This window comes from Mesoplodon mirus, assembly GCF_964341445.2.
Source record: "Mesoplodon mirus genome assembly, chromosome: 2".
Taxonomy (NCBI): domain Eukaryota; kingdom Metazoa; phylum Chordata; class Mammalia; order Artiodactyla; family Ziphiidae; genus Mesoplodon; species Mesoplodon mirus.
The window spans coordinates 44,270,917-44,288,542 of NC_138977.1; the positions used below are offsets into that span (position 1 = coordinate 44,270,917).

At 40.6% G+C, this 17,626-nt stretch overlaps 1 protein-coding gene across 1 annotated transcript in view; it reads right to left on the bottom strand.

Annotated features, from left to right (window-relative positions):
* Positions 1-17,626, bottom strand: part of FRAS1 (Fraser extracellular matrix complex subunit 1) — a 471,586-nt gene that overhangs the window by 30,099 nt on the left and 423,861 nt on the right. The window contains exons 58-63 of the mRNA XM_082632535.1: positions 17,419-17,566; positions 10,276-10,481; positions 6,545-6,701; positions 4,409-4,609; positions 2,670-2,857; positions 934-1,209 (exon numbers count right to left, since the gene is read on the bottom strand). Coding sequence (XP_082488661.1) covers positions 934-1,209; positions 2,670-2,857; positions 4,409-4,609; positions 6,545-6,701; positions 10,276-10,481; positions 17,419-17,566 — 1,176 coding nt within the window. The remainder of the gene's footprint in view (positions 1-933; positions 1,210-2,669; positions 2,858-4,408; positions 4,610-6,544; positions 6,702-10,275; positions 10,482-17,418; positions 17,567-17,626) is intronic.

Consider the following 17,626-nt stretch of genomic DNA (forward strand, 5'->3'; position numbering starts at 1 on the left):
GCCCAATTCATCACACCATCACCCCCACCCCCCACCACTTCCCCCCCTTGGTGTCCATATGTTAGTTCTCTACATTTGTGTCTCAATTCCTGCCCTGCAAACTGGTTCATCTGTACCATTTTTCTAGGTTCCACATATATGCATTAATATACGATATTTGTTTTTCTCTTTCTGACTTACTTCACTCTATATGACAGTTTCTAGATCCATCCATGTCTCAACAAATGACCCAGTTTTGTTCCTTTTTATGGCTGAGTAATATTCCATTGTATATATGTACATGTACATATATATACGTACATCTTCTTTATCCATTCGTCTGTCGATGGGCATTTAGGTTAATTCCATGACCTGGCTATTGTAAATAGTGCTGCAATGAACATTGGGGTGCATGTGTCTTTTTGAATTATAGTTTTCTCTGGGTATATGCCCAGTAGTGGGATTGCTGGATCATATGGTAATTCTATTTTTAGTTTTTTAAGGAATCTCCATACTGTTCTCCATAGTGGCTGTATCAATTTACATTCCCACCAACAGTGCAAGAGCGTCCCCTTTTCTTTAAACCCTCTCCAATATAGATCACTTTTATATATCTGATGTGTCAATGAGCTTGTCAAGTGGATTAAGTGGACTTGGTATTTTGTAGATAGGAAACTGAGACTCAGCAGGTTAAGTGAACTCGTAACATCATGTAGTTAAGAACAGACAGAATCAAGGTTTGGAAACAGGTTGTCTGAGTATCAGCCTAGTTCTCTTTCTACTACACCATATTATCTTTCCTTATATGTAAGAATAAAAAGATTGTGTGTGTACTCTGTGTACCTGCTTATTTGTTTATTTTATACCATATGCCACGCAGGGACCTTAAGAAATTTGATAGAGTTGGAGTAACAGAGAGAAACGCCAGGTCTCTCCCTCCGCAAACAGACTTACCATGTGGTTGACACTGGTGAATGGCGTGTTGTCAGTGATGGTCTCAAAGGGAGACCGGGCCCCATTGCCATCAGTGGGGGTGGCCACTTCCCAGCTGAACTGCATGGACGTCTGGTTGATGCCAGCCTCATTGCAGCGCTCCTTCATGATGGCATACTTGGGGAAATGGGGGTCGCAGGGGGTGACACAGACCAGCGGGTAGCCCGGGGAGGGGGATTTCTTGACTCCCTCCTTGGTAACCTCTTCCACATGGTCATAGTCAGCAAGTGTGACAACCTGCAAAGGAGCAACAAAGCTTCAGCCCGGGGTGGGTATTGGAAAGGTCAGAGAAACAAGGCTCCCTTCCCCAGAGATTCAGGAGATCACTTAACTCCTAGGGATTCTTTAAAATATAGCAGAAGTTTTAACAATGCTTGGCCAGGCGTCCCTAAAAGATACTGCAGATCTTTAATGGTGGAGAACATCTTCCTCCCCCGTGAGCTAAAAGCTTTATTATCTTATTGGTCTCATTCCTAATTCAGAGCCCTATCGCTCATGTGAAAAATACTCTCCCCTCCCCCCCATACACAGTAACCAAAACTATATCATAAACGGCAGTTACTAGTTCAAAGTTGCATTAAATTATTCATGGTATGCAGTAGCACATTTGGCATAACAGGAGTAAATAAAGGTAGTATATTTCTTCCATGGTCAAAGAAGGGACACGTGCTGAAATGATCCTTTTACTCTATGAGACTAGTCGAGGGAGGTTATAAGACTTATTAAGACTAGCTCATTATCATGGGTTAAATTCTTGGCAACCTCTACACATTTTCCTCCTAACTGTGAAGTCGGTGCATTCATTCTGTTCATCCCCAAACTGGGAAACATGGTGGTACATTTCTGCAGATACTTAATTCTATGCATGTGGTGAGTATGTAGGATAATAGATATGGGGTAATATTCCTTTTTTACTCTTCTAGGTCCCACCAAAGAAATGAGAAGATCAATTGTATTGCACCTTCTGTCTTTATCAGACTAAGGTCTCAGTATGGTTTGGTCTCACTCTTATGTCAAAACAAGGTTTCTCATCCTTGGCACTACTGACATTTGAGCCAGATAATTCCTTGCTGTTGGCGTTGTCCTGTGTATTGTAGGATGCTTAGCAGCTTCCCTGACTTCCACCCACTAGATGTTAATAGCACCTAGTGTGACAGTCATGACAACCACAGATGTCACCAGACATTGCCAAGTGTTCCCCAGAGGTGATGGGAGTGAGGGATTTGGGGGGAAGGACAAGAGCCCTCACTCTTGGTTGAAAATCACTGTGTTACGGGAAGGGGGACGGGTAAGCTGGGATGAAGTGAGAGAGTGGCATGGACATATATACACTACCAAATGTAAGATAGATAGCTAGTGGGAAGCAGCTGCATAGCACAGGGAGATCAGCTCGGTGCTTTGTGACCACCTAGAGGGGTGGGATAGGGAGGGTGGGAGGGAGGGAGACGCAAGAGGGAGGAGGTATGGGGATATATGTATATGTATAAGTGATTCACTTTGTTACAAAGCAGAAACTAACACACCATTGTAAAGCAATTATCCTCCAATAAAGATGTTAAACAAAAAAAAAAAAAAAAAGAAAAGAAAATCACTGTGTTAGAAAAATGAAGACGTGCAGCATTGGAAGTCCTGCTTCTCTCCAGTTCTTATCTAATTACTAGGATATAAGCAACGATCCTTTGGGTTGAGAGACTCACAATGGGCGGCGCTGGCAGGATGAGGCTCCCTGACACCTCCTGGTCTAGAATCGTCACTGTGGCAGTGGTCATATCACCAAGAACAGCTTCCACTGGGTCATCCGGGCCAAGGACTAGGGAGAACGATTCATGCCACTCCCGGTCTTCATTGGACAGGATCTCAACTTTAAAGAAGATATGATCCACACCTTCGCCAAGGACAGAACAAAGAGGGCAAAGGTCCTCATTAGTGACCTACTTAAGACAGTGCAGGTTGGCACTGCTGAGGCTTTAGGTTGAAATATGCCCTTTCCTTTCAGAGGTATCCTATCAATGTAGTGGCTGCTTATCACGTTAGCCCCATCTCAAGTGAGAAATCTGTTTTCTTGGCCAAATTCCACCTGTGGTGGAGGCTCAGTACTGCAGATTTACTATGCAACACCATATGAGGATTAATGGCCCCTGCCTGACACTAGCTGGTGGTTATAAAAATCTGTGATCCAAAATACACTCCACCCTGGCTATGAGGTTTTTTGCCTAACTTTTCTTTCCCCTTTACATTTAAGCATGAGCCCCTGTGTGGCTGAGTGCTTGCACACCATCCTTCAAAGCTGTCTCCTGGGGGCCAATAGCTCAAGGGCTACCTACCAGGCCATTTCTGCAAAGACAATAATGTGAAGGTTTGGCAGCCTGGAATGGGGAGGGTTAGAGTTCAGAAACTCCCTTCCTTTTCTGTAAAGTGATTCTCTGAAGGTGCAGATATCTCAGGCAGTAGTCAAAGTGCCCTCTTCCTCTCCTATAGACATCTGGGCTAGGTTACTTCTAAGACCTGCCTTTCCCCCAGATGCTTATGCAGAAAAGGAAAAAGCTAAGACACTTGGAAGAGAGGTCCTTGTGAGGATGTGGAGGAAGGGCACCTACCTTCCCTGTAAACACGAACCAGACGCATATGGGATGGAGCCGAAAGCCCTCTGAAGCTCCAGTGGGTGACAGGGACATACAGAGACAGCCCCCCTCCATTTCCAAGGGAGTCATTTTCTCCCTCCACTTGCTAAGACAGCTCTGAAAAGGCCTTCTATCACTTTTGCCCACTTCTGGCTACATCACACATGGTGCCAGGCTCTATAACAGCCTTTTCACGTTATACTGCTCCAGAAAGTTCTGGGGAAAAGCCAAGCATACAATTCAACTCCTCCTCTGTCTCATTCCTTCCATTAAATAAATATATCAGACAGTTAGACAGCTGGTTGTGACCTGAATCCCATCCTTCTTCCCTGACTCATCTTCATAGCATCTCCTAGTAGATGTCAAACCACTTGAGCATGGAGATTGTGCCTTCTGGGTTTAGTAATCCCCGAGGGGCCCAGCACAGTGGTTTGTACCAATGTTTGCTGAATGACCAACATCCAAAAATATACAAAAAATCATGTATATTTTTAAAAAATCAAGTGCCCCCATTGCTCAACCAAATCATAGGCTAACAACAGCAGCAACAAAAAATCCTTTTGAATGAGCCAAAACGCCTAGGATGTTCTGAAGTAAAGCATTTCTTTGGCCATTTTTCTTTCTTTACCATGCCATTTTTACTAATTAGAAAATTTAAAGACTCCCACAATCTCAAATGTGTGCTTAATAAGTACTTCATGCTGTTGGAAATACTATTTCTCTCTTTCATTTTTCTGCTCATTCCTTTCTTCAAATATAAGATATTTGCCTCTCTCTTAAGTAAAACCTACAGATTGGGATTGGCATTCAATTACCAGGACTGAACTTTAAGATTCGGCTCTTTGGGTAATAATCCACACCAGACTGGGCTGACCCGTCCCGCGTGCTACAGCGAATCTTGGACGTCCTGTTCTGATCCCCTCTGCGGATCACCTTGATGTTCAGAATGGCCGTGGCATCTGGCCCTGAGGGTTCCCGGACTTGGTATGCAGCTTCTTCAAACTCAATGGTGGGAGCTTAAAGAAACAAGGTTAGGAAAACAAGAGCAAGTTGGAAAAGTGACAAAGAATTCCACCTCCCATGAAAACACCTTCTAATGACAAGAGGGAATTTTTCATATTAGTTAACAATACAAAGTCAAAATAGCTCGCAGTCAATAAAAATCAATCAGTATTTACCCCTAAGCAATACTTTGGAAAAAGGAATTTATCTGTGTTTCTGCAGGAGTTGTTTCTCACATATTTCTTATTAAAAACAATATAGTGGAAGAAATATTTTTAAGCAGTTTGAAATGCATGATGTCCAAGTTTCCATCTAGGCATTATAGCTCACAGCATGTTTTTAAATCTGCACAATTTATCAAGGGACAGAGACACAGTTAAGCCCTTGATAAATATCTATTGACTGATTCTATGAACCAACTCCTTTTCATCTATGAGATATGAATATCATTTATATACTGCTCAAATGTACCAAATCTCTCTCTCATCTCTGATCTTTTGGATCCTCCCTCCCAGTGCTCTCAGTTCCCCAGTGCTTAGCTTTTCCTAACTTCTCACAGGTTATTTAGTTAAGGATGAGTAGTTATAGTGACCAGCTACAATAGTAATTCAGGGACACAAGATTTCCTAACACAATCTGATTTGAGGTACTATCCTCATTGCTATGAAATGATTAATTGTTGATTTTATTTTTTAATTCAAACTATGCCTTCTTTTGTATTATATTCTCATGAGGAAGGGCAACATGGTAATGCTGGAGAGAGTGGGATAAGAAGATGGAAAAATTGGGAGCAATTACAAATCTTATCCCATTTAAAATATAGACTCTTACAGAAATTTCTGATGTCTCTGTTCACTTCCCTCTTTCTCTCTCAGAAAATCAGTTCTTCCTAATTGTAGGAGATATACTTCTGTGTAGGCTCTTTGAAATTGAGGTGTGTCACTGTAACATAGTGTGAACTTGTTACTTCTCTGAGCTTCAGTCATTGGGTTTTCTGTGTGAACAGGAGAGGTTCAGGATTTGAACCTGAGTCTCCTTGGGTAAAGGGCTAATTCAACTTCAAGGCTGGCTTTTTTGCTTTTCTCCCAATGTCCAAGTTAGTCCCTATTTTAATATTAGAAACCCTAAGAGTCTCACTGACTCTTGCATAGATTCTAGAATCTGATAAAATAAAGTTCTACATGCACTTTTGTTGCTTACAGCTGTGTAACTAAGAACGTAAATTATATAACTTTGCTGAGGTTCAATTTCTTTACCTATAATATAGGGATAATAACTCCTACCTCAAGGGGCTACTGTCAGAATGAAATGAAATGAAATAGTATTATATGCTTAGAATGGTTCTTAGTATACAGTCAATATTCAACAAAAACAGCTGTTACTATTTGTAGTTTTATTGTCCATTTATTAAAATACCTATTTTAATAAAACAATTATGTCCTTATTTGAAACAGATTTTGTTTTCTTTGGTGCCTGGGTCACTCTTTGCTGACACCTGACTAAAGAATTTAAGTTTTTTTAGGTTAGGAGACCAAATCAATTAGAGAGAAGAAAACTGAGAAATTAGACTTTTCCAGAAAGGTGGCAGTGTTTTAAATCAGTTCATTGGATTCAACTGATTCTGATTGTATTTCCAATCCTGCTCGTGAATTGCAGTGACTTAAACATTTTTATTCTCTGTCTGTCTTAGCATCTCTGTCCTAGCGTTTAACCATACTTGTTCCCTATCTCTTGGTGATGTGGTAGAGAACAATGTGATTTAAAACACTGGAGCTCTGTAGACGGTGATCATTTGCTGCCAATATTTTATATAAATACTCTAAGACTGTTATCAGTAGACACTTTTATAGTGCTTTCATTTTTCAAAACACCTATAATTATGTTATCGGTAAAACATCAGTTCATGTCCCATCAACCTAAGAGTAACTAAAGGCAATTTCTTCCATTACCATCTTCATCATTGGATATGGTGATGGTGGCCATGTTATTCTTTCCAACTCTGGCTCCACTCCAGTGGTTCCCAAGAGGATGGCCAAGGTAGACCCTGAACTGTTCCTCAGGCTCAAACATGGAGTCATCGTGGATATAGACAGTACAGTTCTTCATCTAGAGCCAAGGGCACAAGAAAGATTAAAATTTGCAGTGAGATATCAATAATTTGCTTGGCTTTCCCTAGAAAATGATTTTTCTTCTTTGTAGCATCAAAAAGTCAACACAGATTCAAAAATATCCCAACCGTTTCATTTATAAAATACAATGTTTAACAGTTCATGCCTGAGTGGACCCACCTATATGTGGAGACTTGTATTAAACATTCCAAACAATTTTGAATTATTGGTCATGAGTTAAGAAAAACAATAAAATGAATCACTAAAAAGCATCTGTAGAACATTTGTGTGCTTTCCCACATTTTTCCTGGGCTCATGTGTACCTTTGTACATGTTATGATAGGTAGATTTCTGATGGTGAGGGTTTAACATATGGATTAGACTTCCTGGAGAGTTGAATGATATTCCTTTTCCTTTGTGAAAATTGAAGAATCTTATAAGGAACTCAGAAAGCCTTCCTGTTAGGCTAAAGACACCTTTAAAAGCTACAGAACTCTCAAATGTGTTGCCAAATGGTGGCTCATCTGAAAACTGAGAACTGAATGTCTGAGAACACAATCTAAATCCCTGTTGGATGAAAAGAAATCAAGCGCTTCCCAAACTGAATATTCTCTACTGAGGACTTGTCTTCTTGGCAAAATGTAAAATAAGGTCACAACTTTTTATTTTATTTTATTTTTAATTTTAATTTTAATTTTTTTGCGGTACACAGGCCTCTCACCATTGTGGCCTCTCCCGCCGTGGAGCACAGGCTCTGGACGCGCAGGCTCAGCGGCCATGGCTCACAGGCCTAGCTGCTCCGCAGCATGTGGGATCTTCCCGGACCGGGGCACGAACCCGCGTCCCCTGCATTGGCAGGCAGACTCTCAAGCACTGCGCCACAAGGGAAACCCAGGTCATGACATTTTAGATAACAGAGCAGCCTCGATTGTAGAGTCATGTGATATGAAGTGTGACTATTTTTAGTTGGACCATTTTAAATTCATTATACTACCATATTGCAAAGGATATGTGGATATAGAGGTTTCACTGTCATACTTCCTAATTCATACTAAATGGAGGGAGAACATCTCTGTGAACATTTACCTGTGGCTTGCTGACCTGGTTTTAAGTCCCTGAAGAATGTTCCCTTTTTTATCCCTACCACATCTTTCTTACAATAAGAATTTCTTTATGGAAAGCATGAATCTAGTATCGACTCTTTGGTATATCTTAAAAAATAAGACATTCTAGTGAATGACAAGTCCCAAAGACATATTGCTTAGCATGACAAAGAAGATGAAGATTCCAAAATGTGCTTACGAATGAGAGATTGCCATGTGGGTAACATCTAGACTATTAAGCTGTATTTTCTTTATAATTTTATTTAATTACAAACTGCCTCTTGGATAGGCAGAGAATCCTCTTCTGAACTTAAAACAAATACAGACATGCAGACTCAAAGCTGAAGATTGTATTTATAGTATTTATATGTGTTTTTTTTTTTTTTTTTGCAGTACGTGGGCCTCTCACTGTTGTGGCCTCTCCTGTTGCGGAGCACAGGCTCTGGACATGCAGGCTCAGCAGCCATGGCTCACGGCCCAGTTGCTCCGTGGCATGTGGGATCTTCCCGGACCGGGGCACAAACCTGTGTCCCCTGCATCGGCAGGCGGACTCTCAACCACTGCGCCACCAGGGAAGCCCTATATGTGTTTTAAACACGTATTTCAACCTGCCACCAGTAAAATTCCCATAAAATACATAACTAAGACAGGGCTTTTATGAGTCATGAAGGTGTGAAAGACTTGAGAGTCTCAAATAAGGATGCTATCAAGTTTTTATTTTTATTTTTTGGTGGTAAAGCATGGAGGGAGAATCTCGGGTGACCTGGGATGTGTAAAGTCTTTTTATGCTAAACTTCAAAAGAACTAATCATAAGGCAAAAATTTCACACGTTTGCTTATATCAAAACAAAGATTTCTGTTCAACTAAGAACACCAAGGGCAAAGGTAATAGGTGAGTGACAGAGAAAGACACTATGTTTACAATATCTAAAACAGGCAAGGATTAATGTTACTATTTAGGATTATTAATACTAAGATCAATATTTAGAATATACAAGAAAGCACCCCAAATCAGTAAGAAAATGACAGCAATACAATAAAATAAGCAACAAAGGATAAAAATAATAGATTTTCATAAGAGGAACTCAATGAACTAACAAGCATATAAAATAGTATTAATTAGAGAAATGCAAATTAAAATGAGATATAACTTTATACATACCAGATTAGTAAACATTAAAAGATGAGTAATTGAAAAAGTGTTGAAGAGTATGTAGGGTTTTAGCAACGCTCATGTACTGCTAGTGGCACTTTGGAAAGTATTCTGATATTATTTTTTCAAATTAAGTACTTTCATGCCCTGTGGTCCAGAAATTTTGCTGCTGAGTTTTTATCCAAAGAAATCCCCATTCGGGTGTGTAAGTGGACATATAAGAGGATTTGCACTGCAGCGCTGTTAGTGGTGGCAGCATGATAGGAGGTGACTGGGCACTAAAACTGAGGGTCTTCACTGTCTATTGCTGAGAGTGAATGGGTAAAAGGTAGTAAATGCACATCATGAAATGCTAGGCAACAGTTTGAAGCAACAGATTAGATAGACACATAAATGACATGCACAGATACTAAAACATATTGCTGAGTAAACGCAGAAACCATTTGAAAAAGATATAACACAGTAGCAGTTTTAGACATAAAAATTATATACATAAAGAACCAGACATTTTTAAAGAACAAATACAAAATAAGAGAGATACGCATTAAGTACAATCGATTGATTACCTCTGAGGTGGGGAAGGGAATGTGGCTGCAGAGTAGGGGTAAAATGAAACGAATAAATCAACAAAACAAAGAGAAGGGCCTTGAACTGACCAATGGGGACTGCATGCCTTGAAACAAGGGGTACAACTGACTCAATCATCTGAAACTGAGATCCAAAAATGGAGAAATACGATTCTCATTCAATATATGCTTTGGATATACACTGAGGTTGCAAGCTTTGAGTCTGATGCAGCCACACTTAGTGATTGGAGTTTCTCAGGAGTTCTTGTGTCCATAAGTATCATTTTTCATTATATTGCCAAGAGAATACTCCACTGTCTTGAATGTGCTCAACTGAACAGGTGTTCAGTCCTGTACTATTGGTCCTATGCCAGAACGTGTGTTGCCCTGGGACAGGGGCCCAGGTATTAGAGAACTGTCTCCTCCTTCTCTAGATAACGTTAGTGGAGTGTGTTCACCTTCCATGTAGGTTCAAATTAAGAGGAGTCCCCAGTCATTTGATTCTGCTAAATTCCAAAAATGTTCTACATCATCTAAATATCCCAGCTCAGCCAATGACATAGGTATTTGGTCATAAGTGGGAGACAAAGAAGACAACTACATAGAAGAGATGATATTATTAGAAGAATGAACGGTTAATCAGAAACTTCCAAGGATGTTCAGAATTTGTCTAAATTACTTCACTATGGACAAATAAAAGCATCAGGGAAGGAGGGAATCCCATTCTTCAGCCACCAGGAATCCACTTACTTTCTCCCCTTTGAGAAATGTAATCCGTGAAGAGTCTGTGTTTCTTCTGTCCTCAAAGTCCTCCATGACCTGAGCTGTATGGCCCTGAGTATAGCACCTCACTGAAGACTCGTAGCTCAGGTCCCCACTCCGAATGATGGGTACGTGTAGGACACCCTCCTTCTCCTTCACTAGGAGCAAATCCTTGGCAAACTGCATGCTGGGCACTGGGTGAGCAGAAGGAAAGACAGAGGCATCGTTAGTGGGATGCTGAAGGAGCTGGCTGCCACTTGGCAGGACTGGCAGCCAGTTGGCAGGACGGCTCCACAAGGGCCACCAGAGGCTGATAAACTACAAGCAGTCAGCAGATTTCAAGACCTGGCTGCTACTCTCAGGACAAGGGGACTGCTTCCACTGTGAGTATAGTTCCAGCAAAATAGAACAAATCAAGTTTGCACCAGTTTTTGCTCAGCTTCTTTCTTACAATAGTCACCATCTCAAATACAGACAGGCGATGCAAATAAAGAAATGGGCCATGTGGAAAATTCTGATAGAGACCTGAAGACCCAGAAAAGTTCATGTTCCTTCTAAGGCTACCAAAAGGAAAACAGCAGTGCAAGCCTGATGAGAAATGGCCACTCACATTGGTCCTGGGCCAGGAAGACAATAGGGAAGAGAAGGGACATGGGTAAAGAGGAAGGAGCAGGTCATGTTTAAAGGGGGTTGCCCCTCAGCTTCATTCTTTTGTTGGCAGGTCTTCCTATTTTCAAACAAAATCAGAGATCTGCATTTTTATGTCATAGCTCCTAAATTTTAAAATAGCAAGCAATTAAAATAGTAAAAAGAAATTCCATACAGGCCCAAATTATTGGAGCCAAACAAAACACAACCATAAACTGAATTTGGCCAGTGGGCCCCAGTCTGTGACTACTGCTGTGGGGTTACCTCTTCTTTAACAACTCACATGGCCTCATCTGACTTTAGGAAAGGACCGTAGCCAAATGGTGGTTAAAAACAAGGGCTCTGGAATAAGCGGGTCTGAATTTCCATCCCAGCCCTGCTACTTATTAGCAGAATGACACAGGGCAAGTTACTGAGATTTTCTGAGCCTTGGTTTTTTTTTTAAATACGTAAATTGGAAATGTTAATAGCTAACTTGTAAAATTATTGGGAGGATTGAATTTAATGAGATTAGGTATGCATGGTGCTCAATACAGAATCTGGCAAACAGCAGGCACTCAAATTTGGGTAGCAATTATTTTATTATGGTTTGTATTGCCCCTATCTTCAGGCTTCTCAATATAATGGATCAGTGTTTCTTCCTTACTTTCTACAAGGCCTTAAGTAATATTCTGCATTAAGACATGTCCCCTTTCGAGACCAACATTTTGTTGAGTGCTGGTTATTATTTTCTTAATGGACAACACACAGAGGGAGTCCATCCAGTCATATGTCAAATTAGTCTTTGAGGCTGCAGGAAGCTGACCTTAAAGCTATAGCCACCTATTTCCCGGCTACATCCTGGATGTGCCCTGCCCAACCTGAAAGGAAGGAACCGAAGGGGTGAGCACCAAGCTCTCTGCAAGTCAATATGTAGAAAGCTCTCTTTGCCTCCAGCCTGTCCACTGCTTAGAACTGTTGGCATTAGCAAATATAAAACAGATCCATTATCTGAGCTAAGCCTAACAGTTACCATTTATCACTAAAGAAAAACCCAGAAGATACCTCTAAAAAGATGAGTGACTTTGGCATCAGGTCCTGCACATTATTCATTTGGGGCTCTTTCCATCCAGGACAACCATCTGTGCTATTAAGAGGTGGGTGGGAATGACGTGACCTTGCATGAGGACAAGAAGGAAGCTTGTTGCTAGGTAAAAAGCAACACAAGCAAGAAAGCTTTTCTGCTCATGGCAGATTTTATCTAATGCTTTGGATTGATTTTCTTGCTGGTCTGACAGGCATCAAGTTGGAGGTCAGTTAAAAGCTAAGTGGTAATGTTTGGGTTTTGTCATGTATTAATCAACCCCAGATTCCTCTTGAGATGTAAAAGACTCCTTTCCCTCTATTTAACATGTATTAACCTTTACTCCTACGCTTATCTGTTTTAAAAAAAAAAAGGAAAAGAAAAGAAAAGAGAAGAAAGCACTGGGTGAACACTCCTCATGATTGCCTTCTGGCAAAAATCCCTGCTTTTAAGGAGCCCCCAGTTCAGTGGGAGACTGAAGCAGAGCCAATGGACAGGCAATGGGTGGGTTTGTAGACATTTATCTGCGGGGGTTATGGCATACAAAGGGCCCAGCCCGGGTCAGGCACTGTGTTAAGGGCTTCCATACACATCATTTCTCATCCTCTTGACAACCCTGCAAGGCACTGCAGTCTCTACAGGAAGTAGGGGCGCCGGCTGTGGGGTGTCATTTCTGCCTGACTGCAGAACCCCTTTGCTTTCCACATGGATGGGGTGTATGAATGGGAAATGGAAACCACTCTGTGAAGGCTTATGGGCTCGCAGTGGGCATCATGCACTATTGTCAACACCTCTTTGAGAAAATCAATTTGTAGTTATCTTCTTTTTTTTTTTTTTTTTTTTTTTTTTTGCGGTACACGGGCCTCTCACTGTTGTGGCCTCTCCGGTTGTGGAGCACAGGCTCCGGACACGCAGGCCCAGCGGCCATGGCTCACTGGCCCAGCCGCTCTGTGGCATGTGGGATCCTCCCGGACCGGGGCACGAACCCGTGTCCCCTGCATCGGCAGGCGGACTCTCAACCACTGCGCCACCGGGGAAGCCCTGTAGTTATCTTCTTATTTGTGTAAGTCTTGTGTCTTGAAATAGATTTCAGGACTCTGCTCTCTACTGCTCTGTAACCCCAGTGCTGAGCACCAGTCTTAGGCATGGAAAATGTCAACCAACGCTGTTCCCCGCCAATCTTCTTAGTAACTGACAAAGTGAGTGCAAACACCAACTGCCTGGAATGCAGTGGCCTCTTTATGGGTGATGGTTAAGTCTGAGATTTAGGAAAAATCCGGGCTCTGGTTCTTTGAGTTAGTGAGTAGGTGGGACACAGCTACATACATACACAGGGGTGTGGTGCAGCAGCGGCTACAAGGCCTTTCTTGCCTTGCTCAGCAGTCTTCAGGGCAACACCAAAGTCTAATTCCAGGTATCAGAGCAGAAGAGAAAGGTGAAAACAGAAAATGTTCTGAGATGAGCTACTTAGATGATTTAAGGGCCTGAAATCAGCCCGGTGGAGAAAGATAAAAGGAGCTAAGATCACTTTGAAAGGCTGGAAGCTGACTCTATAAGGATCTCGAGTGACATTAAGCATTGTTACATAGAGCGGCAGTGGCCAGCTAAAACTGCAGAATGAAAAGTCAGCATGGTAGAGTATAAAACCAGAGGGCTGGACTCGCATAGAATAGACCTGGGCTTTAACTCTCACTCCCTCACCTCCTCTCTCTGTGATCTTAAGTTATTTCACCTCAGTTTCACAAGTTGGAGAGGATTAGAGGTAAAGTAATTAGAGATCTTTCTACCCTAGAATGTGCACATTGAAGGGACTCAACGAAAGCCAGCAGTTACTGGGAAGGATAACCAACAGAAATAATTGGTGAACACTGCAAAGGGTTACTGAAATAGATTTGCAGATTTCTTTCTCTGTGATAAATATCTTGAATGAGTATATATTGTTGTAGTCTTCCTGAAAGGTGATATTTTATTTAACATATTCATTTTCTAAGTTTGCAACCCTAATGCCCATCTATAGAATGCAAGGATAATCTAAATGGAATCTTCTATGTTGATCAGAGTGCAATGAAGTTTGTGTGTGTTACTGGAGTCCCGCTGGCAAGTGGGACAAATTACAGGTGCATCAGGAAGAAAAGAAATTAACATGTAATAAAATCTACTATGTGCCAGGTACTATGGTAGGTATTTTCACATATTTTAACTAATTTAATCCTTACAACAATCTTATAGGTATATCATTATTTATAGATGAACAAAATGAGGCTCAGTAACCTTAGCCACTGAGCAAGGAAGGCCAGAGAGCAAGGAAGTGGTGGGCGGGGATTATATTTCAGGATTCCTGACTTTCCATTCACTTTCCACTTCATCAGAGGGGAATTAACTATCCTTTCATGTAAAAGAATAAGAAGCCTTTTCAAGAATAAAAAGAATAAATGAATTTCCTTTTTTCTTCTTTTTTAACTTCTTTAAGGAAAAAAAAGTCCCACATACTGTCCAACTGCACCAAATAGAACCTAGTGCAAAGAGTATGAACTTGGAGCCAAAAGTCCTAGAATGCACACTGGTTCCTCCATTTACTAGACTTTGGGTGTATGTTTACTTCCCTGATTCTCAGTCTCCTTATCCACAAAATAGAAATAAGAGTAAAGCGATGGGATTATGAGAAAATGAGATAATGTTTAATAGGTGACTCTGTAAACTCTGAGGTAACACGCAACATAAAACAGTATAATTGTTATTATCTCGTTCATGGTTAAAAAGTTACCATTTTGTGAATCATAAACCTAAATATAAAACTTAGAACTACGAAACTTCCAGACGTGAACACAGGAGAAAATCTTTGTAACCTTGGCTTAGGCAAAGATTTCTTACATACAACACTGAAAGCACAATCTGTAATAGAAATATCGATAAATGGGAACACTTAAAAGTAAAAAACGCTTGCTCTTCAAAAGACATTGTTAAGAGAACAAAAAACAAGCAACAGATTGGGATAAAATATTTGCAAAAAAACAAATCTTTGTCCAGAATCTACAGCAATGCAGTAATAGAGGAGAAAACCCAACTTAAAAAATAGGGAAAATATTTGAACAATACTTTGCCAAAAAAGATATATGGATGGCAAGTAAGCACCTGAAAAGAGAGCAATGTCATTAGTCATTCACTACACAGCTACTGGAATAACTAAAAAGCCCCACAAAAACCTGATGTGGAGCAACTGGAATTCTCATACAACGCTGGTGGTAATGCAAAGTAGTTACAACCATTTTGGAAAACAGGCTGGCTCTTTCTAATAATGTTAAACGAACACTTACCCATATGACCCAGCAACCCCACTCCTAAGTATTGACTCCAGAGAAATGAAAACCTATATTCACACCAGAAACTACTCAGCAATAAAGGGAATGAACCACTCATATTTGCAATAACATGGAAGACTCTCAAATGCAGTGTTCTAAGTGAAAGAAGCAAGATTCAAGGTGCTACCTACTACGTGATTCCATTTCTATGACATTCTGGAAATGGCAAAACTTCCGGGACAGAAAACAGCTCAATAGCTGCCAGAGCTTGGGATGCGGAGAGGTTGACTACAAAGGGACACGAGAGAATTTTGTAGGATGCTGGAACTGTTCAACATCTTGATTGTGGTGGTGGGTGAATTTTAACTTATATAAGTTAGACCTCAAGAAACCTAAGTCTAAAATAACATATTACTTTGGATATATGCAAATATATAACAAAAAATGGGTTAAAATAGTTGTCTTCAGGGAGGGGAGCTGGAGGGTTTGGAGCCAGGGTAGAAGGAAGACAATTTTCATAGTATACCTTTTTCCGCTGTTTGCTCTTTTTACTACATAAATGAATAGGTTATTTAAAAACAAAACATTAAAGATCATCCTGCTGGGCTGCCAGTTCCTTCTTTGGTGACTCTGTAGTCACTGAAGAGTTTAATCATGGATTCTATATTCATCACTGGGGATGCTGACGAGGGTCCTCCTGCTTGAGGTGAAAGTTTAACTTGATCTTCTCCACCCAACTCTAGAATCTGACAATTCCAGATTTCATCAGTTCTTCCCCAGAAGAACTGGGGAAATCCTTTCCTGTTCATCATCTTGTTACTTAGGTCAGCTCTTCAGTGGGGACTCATATTTTTGTCCAGGTACCTGTGTCTATTCATTCCTGCACATCACCCATAAGACGGCCAGTATTAGTTTCCTCAAACAAAAATCACACCACTCCTCTGCTCAGAAGCATCTGCTGCTCCCCTTTACCTACAAATTCCTGACACTGGAACATAAGACCTCTTAGAACTTGTCTCCAACCTGTCTTTCCATTTCATTTTCTTCCATTCACCTCCTGCCAGGCTCAAAGCAAAAGTAAGCATCTCACTGTTCTCCAAATATGTGTCTTTCAAAATTTTATACCTTATGTATACTATAGCTCTCCATTTAACAAAGCTTTATTTTATTATCCATTAGATAAACTAACTCCTACCACACCTGAAGACTCTGTTTAACTATCATCTCCTTTGTGAAATCTTCTATGATTCTTGCACGCATAGTTACCGTTCAGTCCCCTCTGCCCCTACACTACTGGATTTATCACACTATTAAGTCATTTATCACACTATTAAGTCATTTATCATAATATATTATTTTCTTTCTAAGGATCTGATCCCCCAACTAGACCTTGAGCTTCTTGAAGACACAACTCAACTAGGCATACCGGGTTGCACTTCACTTTACTGTACTTTGCAGATACTATGTTTTTTACAAATTGAAGATTTGTGGCAACCCTGCCTTGAACAAGTCTGTCAGGGCCATTTTTCCAACCACATTTGCTCACTTTGTGTCTGTGTGTTACAGGTTGGTAATTCTCCCAATATATCAAACTTTTTCATTATTATTATATCTGTTATGGTGATTGTGATCAGCAATCTTTGATGTTACTACTGCAAAAAGATTATGATTTGCTGAAGGCTCAGATGATGATTAGCATTTTTTAGCAACAAAATGTTTTAAATAAGGTATGTACATTGTTTTTTAGACATAATGCTATTGCACACTTAATAGACTACAGTATAATGTAAACTTTTATATACACTGGGAAACTAACAAATTCATCTGACTTGCTTTATTGCGATGTTCACTTTAATGTGGTGGCCTGGAACTGAACCTGGAATATCTCCAAAGTATGCCCATACATCTTTTTGTGCCTAGCAGATGCCAGAAAAATGAATGCTTGTTTCTGTCCCATATTTCTATGTAAAAGTGTGTGTGTGCGTGTGTACTCATGTACACACGCACACACACACATTTCTTGAATGAAAATGTGACTGAGTTCCAATGTCATATACATGGATGTTAAGGAAGAAATAGAAACCTGGCCTGAACCACCAGCTGGCATCCCCAATCTCTTACCGTCCTGGAATGTGTCATTAATTGCAATGACAGCCTGGAAGGGTTTGGTCAGTTCGGCCCCTTGCGCTGAGCTGAGGAAAACCACAAATGTCTCCAGCCCTTCAATCACAGGATATTGAGTGTCATCCAAGATGGTCAAGGTGCAATACTAGAAGAAAAATCAGGATGTTAACTAGACTTACTGTGGTGTTCATTTCACTATATATAC